The sequence below is a fragment of the Oncorhynchus kisutch genome, linkage group LG6 (genome assembly GCF_002021735.2).
Source record: "Oncorhynchus kisutch isolate 150728-3 linkage group LG6, Okis_V2, whole genome shotgun sequence".
Classification (NCBI taxonomy): domain Eukaryota; kingdom Metazoa; phylum Chordata; class Actinopteri; order Salmoniformes; family Salmonidae; genus Oncorhynchus; species Oncorhynchus kisutch.
The window spans coordinates 82,299,829-82,316,566 of record NC_034179.2 but is presented as its reverse complement, the minus strand read 5'-3'; the positions used below and the strand labels follow the sequence as shown (position 1 = coordinate 82,316,566).

Genomic DNA, 16,738 nt, shown 5'->3' with positions numbered 1-16,738 from the left:
CCCTTACCACCTAGTGGTGGCCCGTCAGGAAGTCCAGGATCCAGTTGCAGAGGGAGGTGTTTAGTCCCAGGGTCCTTAGCTTAGTGATGAGCTTTGAGGGCACTATGGTGTTGAACGCTGAGCTGTGGTCAATGAATAGCATTCTCACATAGGTGTTCCTTTTACTGAGAACTCTTTATGATGCCATTCCAATAATTTGTGATGTAATAAAAAAACATGGATGTAACTGACAAAACTATGTATATGATGTTCCAGCTATATGGTGTAATAATGATTTGGAAAAAACATGACATTATTCTCAAATTAAGTAGCACATATCTGCTTTTACAACACTTCCTTTTATAGGGTCCTACAGAGACCCACATCAAAACACATGCTTGAGCAGGGTGGGGGATGGTTGATGCATGGTGGAAATTAGGCTATATTCACTGTAAGTCGATGGTCTGTTTAGAAAAATTGAGGCCAAAAGGCACGTAAAATAGACCCATGTAGCTAAGCAGTAACATACTATAACAGTTCATCATAATATATAGCCCACATACCCGTTAGACTAGTGCTAGACAGCAATAACAATGCAAACTCTAGCGACATTCCCACCATAGTGTAATATTTGGCACCAAAATGATTTTTTTTATTTACCAGTATTGGAATCTTTGCAGCGCGGTTGTGCTTTGTTGTGAAGCTGGAATGGGACAGTGGCTCGAAGTGGTTGTAGACAAGGGGTGCCCCCCCGAGCCGCTTCACTTCTGCACGACATCCCCCCCAAGTGCAAAATGAAGCAGCCGAAAACACTTCGACTTCAACAGGCAATCGTATCAAAGCTCACAATCAGTAGTTTTAGCTACCTCTTCTTCAGTTTAAATTAGCCACTATTTCAATATTTATGTTAAGTATCCAACATGGTTAGCTTCTTGCTAGCAGCCAGGCTTCTTTTGTGATGACCATGATTTCCTCCAACTTTTCTCTCGAACTAAAATAAATACATCTCAAAAATATTAGCCCTGCATTTAGTTCACAATAAAACTATTAAATGCCCAACCTGATCACCCACCCTTGGCTATTATAACTTTACTTTATGTAAACTATCAGGCTCCACAGTTGACAAAATATTTCCAAATCTTGTGTCTGAAACTGACAACAGCTCAACTAGCTAAATTCTCGTGTCCAATTTACTTACAAGTGGGCGAGGCGAATGACACATTCTTGATCTGGTTGGGTACTGAAAAATACGACTTAACTTTTATTGGTCATAAACTCCATCTATCTATCTATCTATCAAGGGTCTGCCCTCGAAAGTCATAATGTTCCCTCCCAGTTTATTAAATCTCAAACCAGCAGTGTACACCAGTGCTTCTCAATCCTATGCCTTTGCCCCCACAATACATTCACACACATTCCTCTTTAATGTTCGAACATTATGGATTAAACTCCTTATCAACACGGATAAAAAAAATATAAAAGCAACATGCAACAATTTCAAAGGTTTTAGTTTGTTAGTTCATATAAGGAAATCAGTCAATTGAAATAAATAAATTAGGCCCTAATCTATTGATTTCTCATGACTGGGAATACAGATATGCATTCGTTGTTCACAGATACCTTAAAAAAAGGGCAGGGTGTTGATCAGAAAACCAGTCAATATCTGGTGTGACCATTTCCCTCAAACAGAGTGACACATCTCCTTCGCATATAATTGATCAGGCCTGTTACCCTACTCCTCTTCAATTTATTTTTCCGTTATTTTACCAGGTAAATTGACTGAGAACATGGCCATGGGATCTTTCATGACCTCAGAGAGTCAGGACACCCGTTTTAACATCTCATCCGAAAGACGGCACCGTACACAGGGCAGTGTCCCAATCACTGCCCTGGGGCATTGGGATATTTTTTAGACCAGAGGAAAGAGTGCCTCCTACTGGCCCTCCAACACCACTTCCAGCAGCATCTGCTCTCCCATCCAGGGACCAACCAGGACCAAACCTGCTAAGCTTCAGAAGCAAGCCAGCAGTGGTATGCAGGGTGGTATGCTGCTGGCAATGGCTGTGCAAAGTTTCTGGATATTGGCGGGAACTGGAACACTGCTGTATACGTCAATCCAGAGCATACCAAACATGATCAATGGGTGACATGTCTGGTGAGTATGCAGGCCATGGAAGAACTAAGACCGTTTCAGCTTAAAGGAATTGTGTGCAGATCCTTGCGACATAGGGCCATGCATTATCATGATGAAATATGAGGTGGTGGTGGTGGCAGCAGATGAACGGCACAACAATGGGCCTCAGGATCTCGTCACAGTATCTCTGTGCATTCAAATTGCCATCGATAAGATGTAAATGTGTTCGTTGTCCTTAGCTTATGCCTTCCCATACCATAACCCCACCGCCACCATGGGGTACTCTGTTCACAACATAGACATCAGCAAACCGTTCACCCCCACAACGCCATACACGCATTCTGCACGGTACAGTTGAAACCGGGATTCATCCATAAAGACCACACTTCTCCAGTGTGCCAGTGGCCATGAAAGTGAGCATTTATCCACTGAAGTTGGATAAGAAACCGAACTGCAGCCAGGTCAAGACCCTGGTGTGGACGACGAGCACGCAGATGAACTTCCCGAGATAGTTTCTGACAGTTTGAGCAAAAATTCTTCGGTTGGGCAAATCCAGTTTCATCAACTGTCCGGTTGGTTGGTCTAAAACGAGCCCACAGGTGAAGAAGACGAATGTGGAGGTCCTGGGTTGGTGTGGTTACCGGTGGTGTGCGGTTGTGAAGCCAGTTGGATATACGGCTAAATTCTCTAAGACCACGTCGAGGTGGATAATAGTAAAGAAATGAACATTAAATTCTCTGGCACAGCTCTGGTGGACATTCCTGCAGTATGCATGGCAACTGCACGCTCCCTCAAAACTTGAGACATCTGTGGCATTGCGTTGTGTGACAAAACTGCACATTTTAGAATGGCATTTTATTGTCCCCAGCACAAGGTGCACCTGTATAATGATCATGTTGTTTTATAAGCTTCTTGATAATCATCCACCTGACAGGTGTGCCAAAGTCTTAGAAAATTAGAAATTCATATAAACACATTTGTGCACAACATTTGAGAGAGAAGCTTTTTTGTGCATATGGAAAATGGCTGGGATCTTTAATTTCAGCTAATGAAACATGGGAACAACACTTTACATGTTGCGTTTATAATTTTGTTTAGTCTACAATTTATCAAGACATTGTCAATATAACTTGAGTGTTAAAAAGGCCAATATACAAGCCAGAATGTTAGGTTCTGTTCAGATCTTGCAGCTTGCCCATAGATCTACAAAAAATATGTTAGCTGATGCTGCTGTAGACATTGAAAATGAGAGCTCTTATCATATATTCTGAAACAATGACGCAACAGACCTGCGTTGGAGAATAAAACATCAATCAAATGGCCAGTAACGCTTCAGTGATCTGCTCTAAGGGGCCTCTTATACAGTTCAAACTATCCGGGTTGAGGTTCAATTATTATTTATTACATCGCACCCACCAATTTGGAACCTCAGCTAACATAATATGTCACTGGAAGACAGCATTTTAACCATATAATTAGGAATTAGAATAGTATTTAATAAAATCTCTGACTAATGACAGACTCAATTTATGAATACATACTGTAACTAGGCAACTATCCAGACGAGATCATGATGAATTGGTTTGAACTAGCATGGACCTTAAAGAGTTTAGTAACAACATTGGTTTTAATGTTTGCAAGACAACTCTTTACAAGAGAATGACATCATTAATTACAGTGCGAGCATGTATATTATTATTTATTATCAGGGATGTCACTGTCAAATCCATAGAAAGGGGTCTCTGCTTATTCCTCTCTGGTCTCACCCAGCTTTGGGTTGTGGCCCCCCACTGGACTGAGATGGTACAGGAAGTAATCTAGCATGTACATTCTGACTGGCTCAACGTAATGGAAGGATACAGATGAATTGGAGCAACAGTCTGGACCCTGACAGAGAGGGAGAAAGAAAGGAAAAAAACAGATGAGCAGGAAGCTCAATGGCACTGAAGGGAGGTCATTTGATGTGTTCTACTGAGAGTGTAGACCTAGTTACCACTTTGGAAGGGTAATAGTTGTACTGGTGGAACCATTTGGGCAGTATGTCTTCGGTACAGAGAAGTTTACCCAGCCACAGGGGGTGGAATGTTTCCCTGTGTTGGTGGTCTCTAGAGTCCCCTGCCGGGACTCCCAGCTTCTGGTGGCAGAAGCCCAGTAGTAGGTCCTCTGCAGAGGTGGACTGGGTGCAGGCTCCATGGTGCAGGGCCCTGACGTAGCGTCTCACAGACTCGCGGCTCAGTACATAGCCAGCACCACCACTCATGTAGCCTTGATGGACAAAGCGGCGAAAACGTCTGCCCAGATACACAGGCTTGTCTGGGCTGAACCGAGACAGGAGTAGACGCAAGTTTTCCACAATTACATAGGTGTCATCATCAGCTTTGAGGAACCAGTCAGCCCTGTCTAGGTAACTGGAAATGGAGGAAAGAGGAGGGTCAAAGACAGAAGGCAGAGTTTGTCTCCTTCACCAGCACATACAAATAGTGCTTTCAGAACACATTTACACCCTTGACCTTTCCAACATTTTGTTGTGTTACAGCCTGAATTTAAAATGGATTAATTTGAGATTGTGTGTTACTGGCTTACTTACACACAACACCTCATAATGTCGAAGTGGAATTATTCTTTTTGAAATCTATGACAAGACTTCATAATGGCTGTCTAGCAATGATCAACAATCAACAAAACTTAAAGATCTTTAAAAAGAATAACGTACAAATATTGTACAATCCAGGTGTACAAAGTTCTTAGAGACCCAGAAACACTCACAGCTGTAATCACTGCCAAATATGATTCTAACATGTATTGACTCCGGTGTGTGAATACTCATGTAAACGAGAATGTTTTCAGAAATGTTTGCAAATTTATGGGACATTGTATGTAGATGGGTGACCAAAAAAAGAGCATCTTTACATAGGTCACCTGACTGACAGTGACGTCAGCCCATCCATCCACATTGCACTACATACATTGGGAAAGTATTCAGACCCCTTCACTTTTTCTTACATTCCAGTCTTATTCTAAAATTGATTAAATAGTTTATTTTCTTCATCAATCTACACACAATACTCCATCACAATACAAAAACAGTTCTTTATATATTTTTTGCAAATGTATAAAATATAAACTGTAATATAAGTATTCAGACCCTTTGTTTAAGCACCTTTGGCAGCAATTACAGCCTCGAGTCTTCTTGGGTATGATGCTACAAGCTTGGCACACCTGTTTTTGGGGAGTATCTCACATTCTTCTCTGCAGATCCTCTCAAGTTGAATGAGGAGCGTCGCTGCACAGCTATATTCATGTTCGATCAGGTTAAAGCCCAGGATCTGGCTAGGCCACATTGAGACTTGTCCCGAAGTCACTCTTGCATTGTCTTGGCTGTGTGCTCAGGGTCTTTGTCCTGTTGGAAGGTGAACAGTCTGAGGTCCTGAGCACTCTGGAGCAGGTTTTCATCAAGGATCTCGCTGTACTTTGCGCCGTTCATCTTTCCTTTCCCTCGATACTGCCTAGTCTCCCTGTCCCTGCCACTGAAAAAAATCGCCACAGCATGATGCTTCCATCAGACGTGACGCTTGGCATTCAGGCCAAAGAGTTCAATCTTGGTTTCATCAGACCAGGGAATCTTGTTTCTCATGGTCTGAGAGTCCTTTAGGTGTCTTTTGGCAAACTTCAAGTGGGCTGTCATGTGTCTTTTACTGAGGAGTGGCTTCTGTCTGGCCACTCTACCATAAAAGCCTGATTGGTGGAGTGCTGCAGAGATGGTTGTCCTTCTGAAAGATTCTCCCATCTCCACAGAGGAACTCTGGAGCTCTGTCAGAGTGACCATCGGGTTCTTGGTCACCCCCGATTGCTCAGTTTGGCCAGACGGCTAGCTCTAGTGAGAGTCTTGGTGGTTACAAACTTCTTCAATTTAAGAAAGATGGAGGCCACTGTGTTCTTGGGGAACTTCAATGCTGCAGAAATGTTGTGACCCTTTCCCTGATCTGTGCCTCGACACAATCCTCTCAGAGCTCTACGGACAATTCCTACGAGCTCATAGCTTGGTTTTGCTCTGACATGCACTGTTAACTGTGGGACCTTATATAGACAGATGTGTGCCTTTCCAAATCATGTCCAATCAATTTAATTTACCACAGGTGGACTCCAATCAAGTTGAAGAAACATCTCAAGTATAATCAATGGAAACAGGATGCACCTGAGCTCAATTTCAAGTCTCATAGCAAAGGGTCTGAATATTTTTGTAAATAAGGTGTTTCAGTTTAAGGTATTTGCAAACATTTCTAAAAACCTGTTTTCACTTTGTCATTATAGGATATTGTGTGTATATTTAATTTTCTACATTTTAGAATACAGCTGTAACAGAACAAAATGTGGGAAAATGGAAGGGGTCTGAATAGTTTCCAAATGCACTGTAGATCTCCCATACCACATGGATTCTAGACCACCAGAATCATGTCCTCCATCAATGTGAGAGAGATTCGGAGAACATACTGGTGTTGTGGGAGCATTACCCGTCATGCAGTAAGTTGAAAGCGGCCATGGTCTTATTGTACAGGTTGGCTCTTCCCTCCTCTGTTGCCAAAGCCAGCACGGTCCCAGGGAACAGGAGGTCCGGCTTAGAGCTCATGAAGAGCAGTGTGTCACAGCGAGGCCCCCAGGTGTTCACTATGTGTTTAGCTCTGGTCCACACCCAGCAGAGCAGTCGACCCGAAGAGGGGGTGGGGGGCAAAGGCGAGAGGACTGAGGCATTAGTGGCAACAGCAGAGTGGTGGAGAGACAGAGATACACAGACAGACAGAGATACAGACAGAGATACAGACAGACAGACCGACAGAGATACAGACAGACAGAGATACAGACAGACAGACAGACAGAGATACAGACAGAGATACAGACAGAGATACAGACAGACAGACAGACAGACAGACAGACAGACAGACAGACAGACAGACAGACAGAGATACAGACAGACAGAGAGAGAGAGAGAGAGAGAGAGAGATCATGCTGCTGAGTGTATTGGAGATATTCAGAGAGGTGTAAAACAAATACTGAAGGGAGCTCACCCAAGAGGCTGATGGTCCGTGAGGGCAAGGGCACTGTCTCCTGAGAGATCTGATATGCTTTGTAGTAAGCAATGGCCATGAAACAGAGACAGAACCCCAACACAAAGCCAGCACAGAACATAAAATCCAAGAGTTTGGAAGGCTTTGAAGTGGACTTAGACATAATCATCTGCACAAGACAAAATCATTTTGTAAAAGTAACGTCTAGGTTTACAAAAAAAGAGCATTTGCAGACTAAGTTAATCAAAAACCAATCTGGTTTATAAGAAGTTGCAACAAGGAGACACATTTGGCACAGAAAATGTCTGACATCTTGGAGACTGGCTCTTATATAATAGTCAGACAGCACCAAATGTTCTTGTCACAAACATCGGCCTTCAATTGTGTAGGCAATACCACACACACACAGAAAAAAAACTAAACGTCCCTCGTCTGTCACAAATGTTGAATACAATTATTGGAAAGTACTCTGATGATTGTCCTGGGTGTTGGTCGTTCAGCTAGTCAGAATATGACAAAATATCCACAGGAAAGTATTAAACAGACTTCAACACATGGCTCTGTGTGGCAATCAAGATGTGTTTGCTCATGACTGAACACACGAGATGGAAGTACATGCACACATAATACAAGGCATTTACATGGTTTTGTGCCAAGTGCTAGAAATGTCTACTTCAGTACCGGTGCGCTAAAAAGCTGGGTAAACAATACTTTCCGATGGATATTCTGTCTCAAATTTCCAACAGCTGAAGGACCAACTGCACAGACAACCAATAGAGTAAGTTCAAATGTCATTTTATTCAACATTCTGGCTTGTAAGGAACATTACCAGGATTCTGCAGTGCTTTGCTTCAGACTGTATACCAAGATTTGTATAAAAGTCTGATTTATGAAGCTATAGAAACACCAGCCCAAGAAGCTTGTGGTTTGTCAAAACAGAAGGCAGTGACTTGGTCAGCTGCTACAGGGTCACAGTGTCATAAATACAATACTACAGTGAATAATAAGTGTGTCCTTGTACATCGTCTGGCATCACCCACTATCAACAGATAATAATAATCCATAACATAAGTCTATTGACCATCAACCCACATCTTGAGTGTCACAAACACTGGACATCATGTGTGTTACAGAAAGGGAAAATATAATTATGCTAAGCATAGTGTTAATCACTCTAAACTAAATGTGAACTTTAGTGATCTAAATGTCCCATTACCAACATGCATAGACCTACAAATCAATCCTAAATCTTACATTTGGTTTTACAAAGTTCTATCAAACATACCAACCCTCTGCCTTCCAGAAACAGAACAATGACCTGATGTGACGGTTAATTGGACACCACCCCTGCAGACGCACTGCCCACCAATCGATTGATTGGGGACACAGTAAATGGACCACTAGATGGTGCCATAGAGCACCTTGGACACAATCCTGGGCCCAGTTTATCAAAAATTATCCATCTGGATTTCACCTTTTCGTACAGGATTAAATGCATAGAAATAGAAAGGTATCCACATTCAAGACAATGATTTGTCCATTCTATTTCTGTGCATTTAATCATATCCGATAGGCAAAATCTGGGCGATGGTCCTGCAGGTTTGCAGCACAATGTACTGAAATCAATTGGCCCAATAGCTTACGTTAGTAAGACAAGCTATACTTGTCTCAGTAGACAAGCTATACTTGTCTCAACTAATCAAGGGCTGCTTAAATAGAATCCTTTATGTTAGTAGAAAATCAACATGAGTATTACAGATGTATACTGTTGAAACCAGTGGAGTAGTTCAGGGTAAACATACTTTAATAACATTTACACCCCTTGTAGAGAAAAAAATACTCACTGAAAAGGAGTGACATAACAAAAATAAGGCAGTTTATTGCAACTAATAGCATTGGTCATTGAACAAAAATAACCAAATATGCATGTGGAAAAATAACAGAACACTTGATTTATAAAATCAGATTCATCAACAAAATATAAAAAGCAAAGTGACAAAACTGTTGATAGACAGACGTAACCAATTGCTGCACACATGAACACATACTGAAACAGTAATGCCTGATTACTCAAGCAGGTCAATGATTTGGAGATTCAGGCCATCAAAAACCCATTACAATGGAGGAACAATGCCAATATCATTCAGCCACATGCATCAAATACACATCTAGCCACTATGTTAGCAACACTCAACCTGCATCCACTCACAAACACCGAAGAATAGCTGATGTTTTTGTTAGAATTCAGTTCAGTGTTCTGACTTAATCGCAAGTGCGTCATTCCAGTTTGTCTGTCATTTTGACAGGCAGGCAAGAGGATAGTATAGGCTGAGGCAGGGCTGGGACAGACTGACACACAGACAGTACAATGACCAGATGGGTCAGGTGCAGAGAAAGACTTGGATAAGGAGATCTAGAGGAGAGGAGAATTTAAATAGATCAATAAATATGCTTTTGGATAGTTTTGTAGCTTTGAATTACGCTAGTTAGATGTGTTCAAAAGGCATTAAATACAGGCCAACATTTTGACATAGGAATTCACACACACACAACAGTGAAAGAGCAGGTTGGAACAGTGTGAGGATATGAGAGAGGGTGTGGGTGAGGAGGGGCACAGACAAACTAGGATCTTTTTAGTTTCATTATAACTTTAATTCAATCCACACAAAAATCCAGAAATATTGAAGAGCTTTTCCCCCTCTAATCTTTGCAGACATGAAGCAGTGGGTTGAGTGGAGTTGGTTGGCAAAGGGTTTGGTTGAAAAAGGGTTTTGTTGGTAACTGTGTTAATAGTGACAGTAGGTAGGTAGATGTTCATGATCTATTGAGTGTCTCCAGGTTGAGGCAGGCGGGTGTTGTTGGCTTTGCGCTGGGCAGACAGAGCTCTGGTGGCATGGCGCCCCCTAGCTGGGGGAGAGTGCAGGGCTGGGTTCCATGCTGATGTTGACCAGACACTCACTGGACTTGAGGCTAGACATGGACTTGCAGCTGGGGAGAGAGGACAGAGAGCCACAGAGACCCAGCATAGAAGGGGTGTAGTCTTTTCCTACAGAGGAGAGAATAGACAAAACACAATAAAACTCTGTCCCTAAAGCACACGTTGGCTATCAGCATAACTTAAACACCCACATAAAATACACCATAGACACTGTTCAAACATGCCTTTGTATGTGTGCGCTTGTGAGGACATGTGGATGCATTCTTCTAAGTGGGTTTCTGTTTCTGTGTGGTTTTGTGTTGATGCATGTATGAGTGGGTGACTCGGTTCACATATTTCTGCAGCATCAGTATGCATTGCTGTGCGTCTACAAATGTGTTTGTATAATGTACATTTATCTGTTGAGCACCAACCTGTATCTCCGTTCTGTTGCCCATCGGTCTTCTGGGAATCAGAGTTCAGACTGACGTCAGCTGAAAGCTGCTCCAAACTGTGGAAGCTTCTCCTGAAGGGATGAGTGACATCAAATCAAATCAAATTTTATTTGTCACATACACATGGTTAGCAGATGTTAATGCGAGTGTAGCGAAATGCTTGTGCTTCTAGTTCCGACAATGCAGTAATAACGAACAAGTAATCTAACTAACAATTCCAAAAAAACGACTGTCTTATACACATATGAAATACTGTTACAATAACATCTGTGTAGAAATCGCTTCGACATTTCCTGTTTGCTAAAATTATAATAGTTTGCCTAATTTTAGTTTCTGACAAAACAAGTAAGTATAGTGTAGAGAATCATTGTACCATCCAAACCGCTGTGAAATATATTTTCCATAACCAAAACCAGCTGTTTGAAAATGCTGTACAAAACCGAAAGTAAAAGATGCAAAAATGAAACGTAAGAACGGGAAGCATAGAAATACCACACATAGAACAGATATACACTTCTTATACTTCCTTTCAATGAGAATGACATGTCTATATCACCCATTTCTATATGAATTTGTTTGGGTCGCCCAAAAAGTTACATATTGCAGCTTTAAATGTACAGTATCACAAAATCAAACATATGCACATATACACTCATTCAGTAGATATACCTGCGGAAGAGCTTGACGTCCCCCTGGTTGTTGTAGCCTCGTATGGAGGGCCACTGGTTGACCAGAGGGATGGACAGATCCTTAGTCAGGTGGGAGGAATCACAGGGGATGAGGGCAGTGCTGGAAGGAACACGCTTGTGATTAACTCTTAACACCATCTGATATGTGATGTACTGCATTTGTGTGTGTCTGTTTATGATGTTCGTATGTGTCCCCATCATGTATACCAGTGTGTGTGCATTTGTATACTGCTCTCACAGTTGTGCCTGCAGCTCCAGTACGATGGACTCCAGCTCCTTCTTCTCCTGCAGGCTCTGGACTCTGAGCTCCTCCAGCCTGGCACTCAGCTTCTTGTTCTCCGTCTCCACGTTCTTCAGCTGGGACTCCCGCAGACGCACCAGCTCCTCCAGGTAGCCCTGCATCACAGACACAGACCCAGACACACAGTTAGAAGATAGGACTGGAGTGCACACAGATAGACTGTGTTCTGCATACCCCAAAAGTACATAGTTATTACTCTATATACAGTGCCTTCGGAAAGTATTCAGACCCCTTGACTTTTTCCACATTTTGTTACGTTACAGCCTTATTCTAAAATGGTTCAAATCAAATAAATTCCTCAATCTACACACAATACACCATAATGACACATTTTAGAAAATGTAGCCAATTTACATAAATATTCAGACCCTTTACTAAGAAAATCGAAATTGAGCTCAGATGCATTCTGTTTCCATTGATCAACCTTGAGATGTTTCTACAACTTGATTGGTTTCCACCTGTCGTAAATTCAATTGATTGGACATGATTTGGAAAGGCTCACACCTGTCTACATAAAGGTCCCACAGTTGACGGTGCAGAGCAAAAACCAAGCCATGAGGTCGAAGGAATCGTCCGTAGAGCTCAGAGACAGGATTGTGTCGAGGCACAGATCTGGGAAAGGGTACCAAAAAATGTCTGCAGCATTAAAGGCCCCCAAAAACACAGTGGCTTCCATCATTCTTAAATTGAAGAAGTTTAGAACCACCAAGACTCTTCCTTGAGCTGCCCGCCCGGCCAAACTGAGCAATAGAGGGAGAAGGGCATTGGTTATGGAGGTGACCAAGAACCCGATGGTCACTCTGACAGCTCTAGAGTTCCTCTGTGAAGATAGGAGAACCTTCCAGAAGGAGAACCATCTCTGCAGCACTTTACCAATCAGGCCTTTATGGTTGAGTGGCCAGATGGAAGCCATTCCTCAGTAAAAGGCACATGAAAGTCCACTTGGAATTTGCCAAAAGTCACCTAAAGACTCTCAGACCATGAGAATCAAGATTATCTGGTCTGATGAAACCAAGATTGAACTATTTGGCCTGAATGCCAAGCGTTACCTGGCACCATCCCTATGGTGAAGCATGGTGTTGGAAGCATCCTGCTGTGGGGATGTTTTTCAAAGGCAGGGACAGGGAGACTGCTCAGGATTGAGGGAAAGATGAACAGAGCAAAGTACAGAGAAAACCCTTGATGAAAACCTGCTACAGAGCAATCAGGATCTCAGACTGGGGTGAAGGTTCACCTTCCAACAGGACAACAACCCTAAGCACACAGCCAAGACAACGCAGGAGTGGCTTCGGGGACAAGTCTTGAAATGTCCTTGAGTGGCCCAGCCAGAGCCTGGACTTGAACCCGATGGAACATCTCTGGAGACCTGAAAAGCTGGAAGATATTCTATGCCCCATGTCTTTAGGGATGTAAGGTTATCAGGAGGTCAAAAGGTCACCTTCTGTGCATACACAATCTTAAACCTCTGCTCCATCTTGCGACACTTGTTCCTCCAGCTCTCCTCGTCGGTGACCAGGGGAATGTAAGGGTGTTCTGGGACACTTTCGTCACTGGCACTGCTGTCCACACTGCACCGATCATCCTCATCACTCAGGTAGTCATAGCTGTAAGCAGGGGACATATAGCAGGGGAGTTACACACCACTTATAGTCATATCTATGGGTATGACTAAGCTACTGACTAGTATGACATATATTCGCGAAGTGGACATGTGGTTGTCTCACCTCTGAGTGAACTTCAGGTAAGGTGTGAAGTCAATCACAGCAGGGGACTTCCCATCCAGCGTCTCCCCCTTCAAGCAAAAACTGGACAGAGAAAGAATTGTGAACTTTAAGATAACAATAACAAATAATAATGCTATGATTCTGCAGGCCTGAGTAATGCTGCCTCACCTGAAGTCTATGGCACTGAGGCCAATGAGCATGCCTGTCAGAACAGTGGCCTCCTCTCGCAGTATGATGGCTCCGTCATCATAGAACCTCCTGCAGTGCAAAGCCTTATGATTAGTTATGTTTTGCATGTTGTTTCGAAGGTAAATTGGTAGTTAATAGGCTACATGGGATACTATTTTGTGGTATATCTGACCTGGTTGTCCGTGTGTCCCTCAGGGCTGTGGCCACATACTCAGACAGACGCTTCTCCATCAGCGCCACACGGATCCATGCCCGACCCTGCAGGAAACAATGGAAGGAGAGAAAGAAAGAGAGCGAAAGGCAGGGTCAGTGGGAACGAGAGTGTGAGTGCCAGCTAAGGGATTTGTTACTCTGAAGCTCTGGTGACACACACACACACACGATCCCAGTCCTTGCCTTGGCTCGTGAGGTGCTGATGTTCTCAATGTTTTCGATGCTGGCGATGCAGTTGTTCTGCACCTTGCTGCATGCCAGCCGGATGTAGTCCCAGAAACTTCGCTGGCCATCTGAGATGAACCAGCTTCCTGGACCTGGTCCACAGATAAAACACTGACAATGACTCCCATCTCCTACAACAGCCCACACAGTGTCCCTGTCGCTCAACGCACCACAGCAGATTGGCTTTGCATCCAGCACTTTAACTCAGTCAAAACAGATGGACATGCCATGAGCTCATGTAAAAATCATTACATTTGCCTATTATATATGTGACATTATACACATTATGTAAATGGTTAAATAGTAACATTTGAAACTAGGGTAAGCCTTGAGGCTTCCGTATCCTGAGTTAGAAGACCGAGAGACTGATGGACAGTCCCATGTCCTATACCTGCCATGTTACCTTTGAAGCGGTGGCTGAGGATGTGTTCCAAGATTGCAGCGAAGTTGACAAACTCCTCGGATGAGTCATCGATGGGCTCGGCTGTGTACTTTTCCAGGAGTGTCTTCACCGAGAATCTAAACGAGAGGAGAAGAGAGAGACAGAGGAATGAGAAACAAACAAGATAACTACGTACGTATTTGCAAAACTATTATATATGCAATAAAAATGCAAGTAGTAAAGAGGTACAGTATGTTGAAAGTAAAGAAATCATGTAAAAAACAACAGTAGAAGCAGACAGGCAGAGACAAATGTACTACTGTACTTGACTTGTGCTAAACAATAGCTGAGAGGAGTTCTTTGGGAACAATGCCATCGAATGCATCTGAGGTCACCCCCAATTGTCTTGTGTGCAACACAATGTCCCCCTTCAGATGCTCCGCAAAGTGTCCGTGACAACAACACAATTAACACCCTTGTCTCAACCAATGGCAGATGACACGGTTGTCGGCGTGGCAGCCTTTGTTCAGTATGGGCTTCCAGGTCCTGTCCGTCCCTTGGTCTGATCCCTGTAAGGAACCAGCCGGCATCAGAGGATGACCAAATACGACCCCCCCCACCCTCTCTATACGCGGTGGTCTGATCTATTTGGGACAGCTGTAGCCACTGTTTTAGTTTGGTTGATGACCTCAAGATTTCACTGCACATCCCACTGAGAGCTAAGCGCAAGAGGCTATGCTGTGCCTGCCGAGTGTAAGCTAAGAGAGAGTCCAGGCACAGACTAGGGCTGACTGCCTCTTGTTCCATGGGAAACACTAGCATCACCGAGGGCAAGACTGCCCTGGCAGTGGGCAAAACTTCCATAGCCAGGGGCAAGACCACGGTCGCGATGGGCAACACCTCCGTCTCCAGAGGAGTGACCACCACCTCCATGGGGGACTCCACCATCAGTAGGGAGAAGACCACAGTAGCTCTTGGCAGAGCTAGTTTCACCAGGGGAACCACCACCACCTCCTTCCGGAAGGCTCTGATGCCAAAGCGCAGGACCACCTAGAATAAATGGACAGGAGCTCAGACGCCAGGTCCAAGACTCCCAAAGCAACCAGGACGTCAAAAAAAGACTTGACTGAAGAGGAGGAGTGGAAAGTCACCTTCCTGTCCAGCAAGACTAGTTTCACTAAGGGCAGGATCTTGATTCTGAAGACTAAGTACGCCATCTCCTGGGGCAAGTCCTCAGTCTCGTGGAGCAGAACCACCGTTACCCTGGGAAAGATCACTGTGACCATGGGAAAGACCTCCGTGACACGAGACCAGACCACCAGCTCTCTGACCACTCTCACCTTCACCCATGGAGAGAAGTCTGTGTCTGTGGTCAAATCCAGCCTCACTAGGGGCAGACAAACTACACGGAACATCTACTGGGATTTCCACCTGTGATTATTGTATACCGTTACACTCAAAACAGAGGGACTTTTATCTGCTCAGTTTCAGCAGGTCAGTAGTAGCTTAAATCATGTCCATTTGTAATCAATTATTCCATGTGTCTGATCAATGTGCAGCATTCTGCAGCTCGAGTGTCAATGAAGCATTCATGTTTTCGAAGAGAAACATTGAGCATGTCTTTCAAAATGAATCCCACATGATGAGAGTGTTGTTCGGATGTGTTACGGATCTAACAGGCTTGAAATCAGATATTCAGATGTGTGACGGAGGAGATGAGGTTGGTGGTGTGTTGGCAGGGAGGGAGGCAGGAGGACACAGCTGTGTGTGGTGTATGTGGAGACACTGGACAGAGCATGTGTCATCATCAGTGTGCTGTTCAACAGAGAACCTCAACAGTAATTCTCTGAAGCAAAAATACAGCTTAAATGTCCCCATTTGTTATAAAACAACAATTGCATGCTGATGAAATTGGTCTGTTTCAAGGTTGAACACATTACAATAACTATGCTATGTTCAGTTTATAAAGGACGGTCTTAAACTAGGAAATGTGTCTGTCATAACTGATTGATGTAACCTGATGGAAATGTCTTTCATAACTGATGTAACCTGATGCTTATAAAATAACTGCTTCAACACGGTTTGACTTGATTTTGTTTGTTTGCAAAGTTGACTTATTATATAACATACAAGTAGTAGGAAACAAATGATATGTTCTGTCCTGAAGTGGAATAATGAATTATTTGCATACTAAAGGACAAGGACCATAGACAAATGGAATAGAAGATTATCTGATCATCTCTAAATGGAATAAACTATTTTACGGACACAGACACTTGGAAAAATCCTAAGAGCTACACCCATATTGGAGACTGAAGCCACATTGCACATTTGAGAAGAGAGGTCATAGGTCATTGATGGAAAACATGAACTTACATCAACATCCTTGCCTATATAATAATGTCTCACATGATATGTTTCATGATGCACCTGTTCTATAAAGCTTCACACAGAACTAAGGATTTAC

General features: G+C 43.3%; 2 protein-coding genes and 1 long non-coding RNA gene across 4 annotated transcripts in view; 1 reads left to right on the top strand and 2 right to left on the bottom strand.

Moving 5' to 3' along the window:
* Positions 1 to 3,116: 3,116 nt before the first annotated feature.
* On the bottom strand, positions 3,117 to 8,575 carry LOC109878657 (glycoprotein-N-acetylgalactosamine 3-beta-galactosyltransferase 1-like). 2 transcript variants are annotated; one of them, XM_031827967.1, is made up of 5 exons: positions 8,466 to 8,569; positions 7,177 to 7,345; positions 6,625 to 6,853; positions 4,107 to 4,521; positions 3,117 to 4,000 (listed from the first exon to the last, which is right to left on the bottom strand). In XM_031827967.1, the coding sequence occupies exons 2-5, from the start codon at positions 7,343 to 7,345 to the stop codon at positions 3,860 to 3,862; spliced, it is 954 nt and encodes a 317-aa protein (XP_031683827.1). In that variant the 5' UTR covers positions 8,466 to 8,569; the 3' UTR covers positions 3,117 to 3,859. The 2 variants fall into 2 exon arrangements, with proteins under 2 accessions (XP_031683827.1, XP_020326457.2); XM_020470868.2 differs by having other exon boundaries at positions 3,146 to 4,000; positions 8,462 to 8,575.
* Positions 4,161 to 16,738, bottom strand: part of LOC109878653 (RUN domain-containing protein 3A-like) — a 20,054-nt gene continuing 7,476 nt past the window's right edge. Inside the window, exons 2-14 of the mRNA XM_031827966.1 lie at positions 14,293 to 14,408; positions 13,848 to 13,981; positions 13,624 to 13,709; positions 13,431 to 13,520; positions 13,263 to 13,343; positions 12,977 to 13,142; positions 11,476 to 11,633; positions 11,218 to 11,337; positions 10,528 to 10,619; positions 8,466 to 10,222; positions 7,177 to 7,345; positions 6,625 to 6,853; positions 4,161 to 4,521 (exon numbers count right to left, since the gene is read on the bottom strand). Of these exons, the coding sequence (XP_031683826.1) occupies positions 10,080 to 10,222; positions 10,528 to 10,619; positions 11,218 to 11,337; positions 11,476 to 11,633; positions 12,977 to 13,142; positions 13,263 to 13,343; positions 13,431 to 13,520; positions 13,624 to 13,709; positions 13,848 to 13,981; positions 14,293 to 14,408 (1,186 nt within the window). The 3' untranslated portion in view covers positions 4,161 to 4,521; positions 6,625 to 6,853; positions 7,177 to 7,345; positions 8,466 to 10,079. The remainder of the gene's footprint in view (positions 4,522 to 6,624; positions 6,854 to 7,176; positions 7,346 to 8,465; positions 10,223 to 10,527; positions 10,620 to 11,217; positions 11,338 to 11,475; positions 11,634 to 12,976; positions 13,143 to 13,262; positions 13,344 to 13,430; positions 13,521 to 13,623; positions 13,710 to 13,847; positions 13,982 to 14,292; positions 14,409 to 16,738) is intronic.
* The window catches only part of LOC116374492 (uncharacterized), a 7,570-nt gene continuing 5,596 nt past the window's right edge, over positions 14,765 to 16,738 (top strand). The window contains exon 1 of the long non-coding RNA XR_004210453.1: positions 14,765 to 16,738. This exon is cut by the window's right edge and continues 865 nt beyond it. This is a non-coding gene — a long non-coding RNA (uncharacterized LOC116374492).

Excerpts from the sequence above, each read along its gene's own strand:
- LOC109878657 (XM_020470868.2), bottom strand. The coding sequence starts at position 7,345 with ATGATTATGTCTAAGTCCACTTCAAAGCCTTCCAAACTCTTGGATTTT. Across the intron at positions 6,854-7,176 it reads ACGGACCATCAGCCTCTTGG|TCCTCTCGCCTTTGCCCCCC; the intron begins GTGAGCTCCCTT and ends CTAATGCCTCAG. Across the intron at positions 4,001-4,106 it reads ACTATTACCCTTCCAAAGTG|GGTCCAGACTGTTGCTCCAA; the intron begins GTAACTAGGTCT and ends CCTCTCTGTCAG.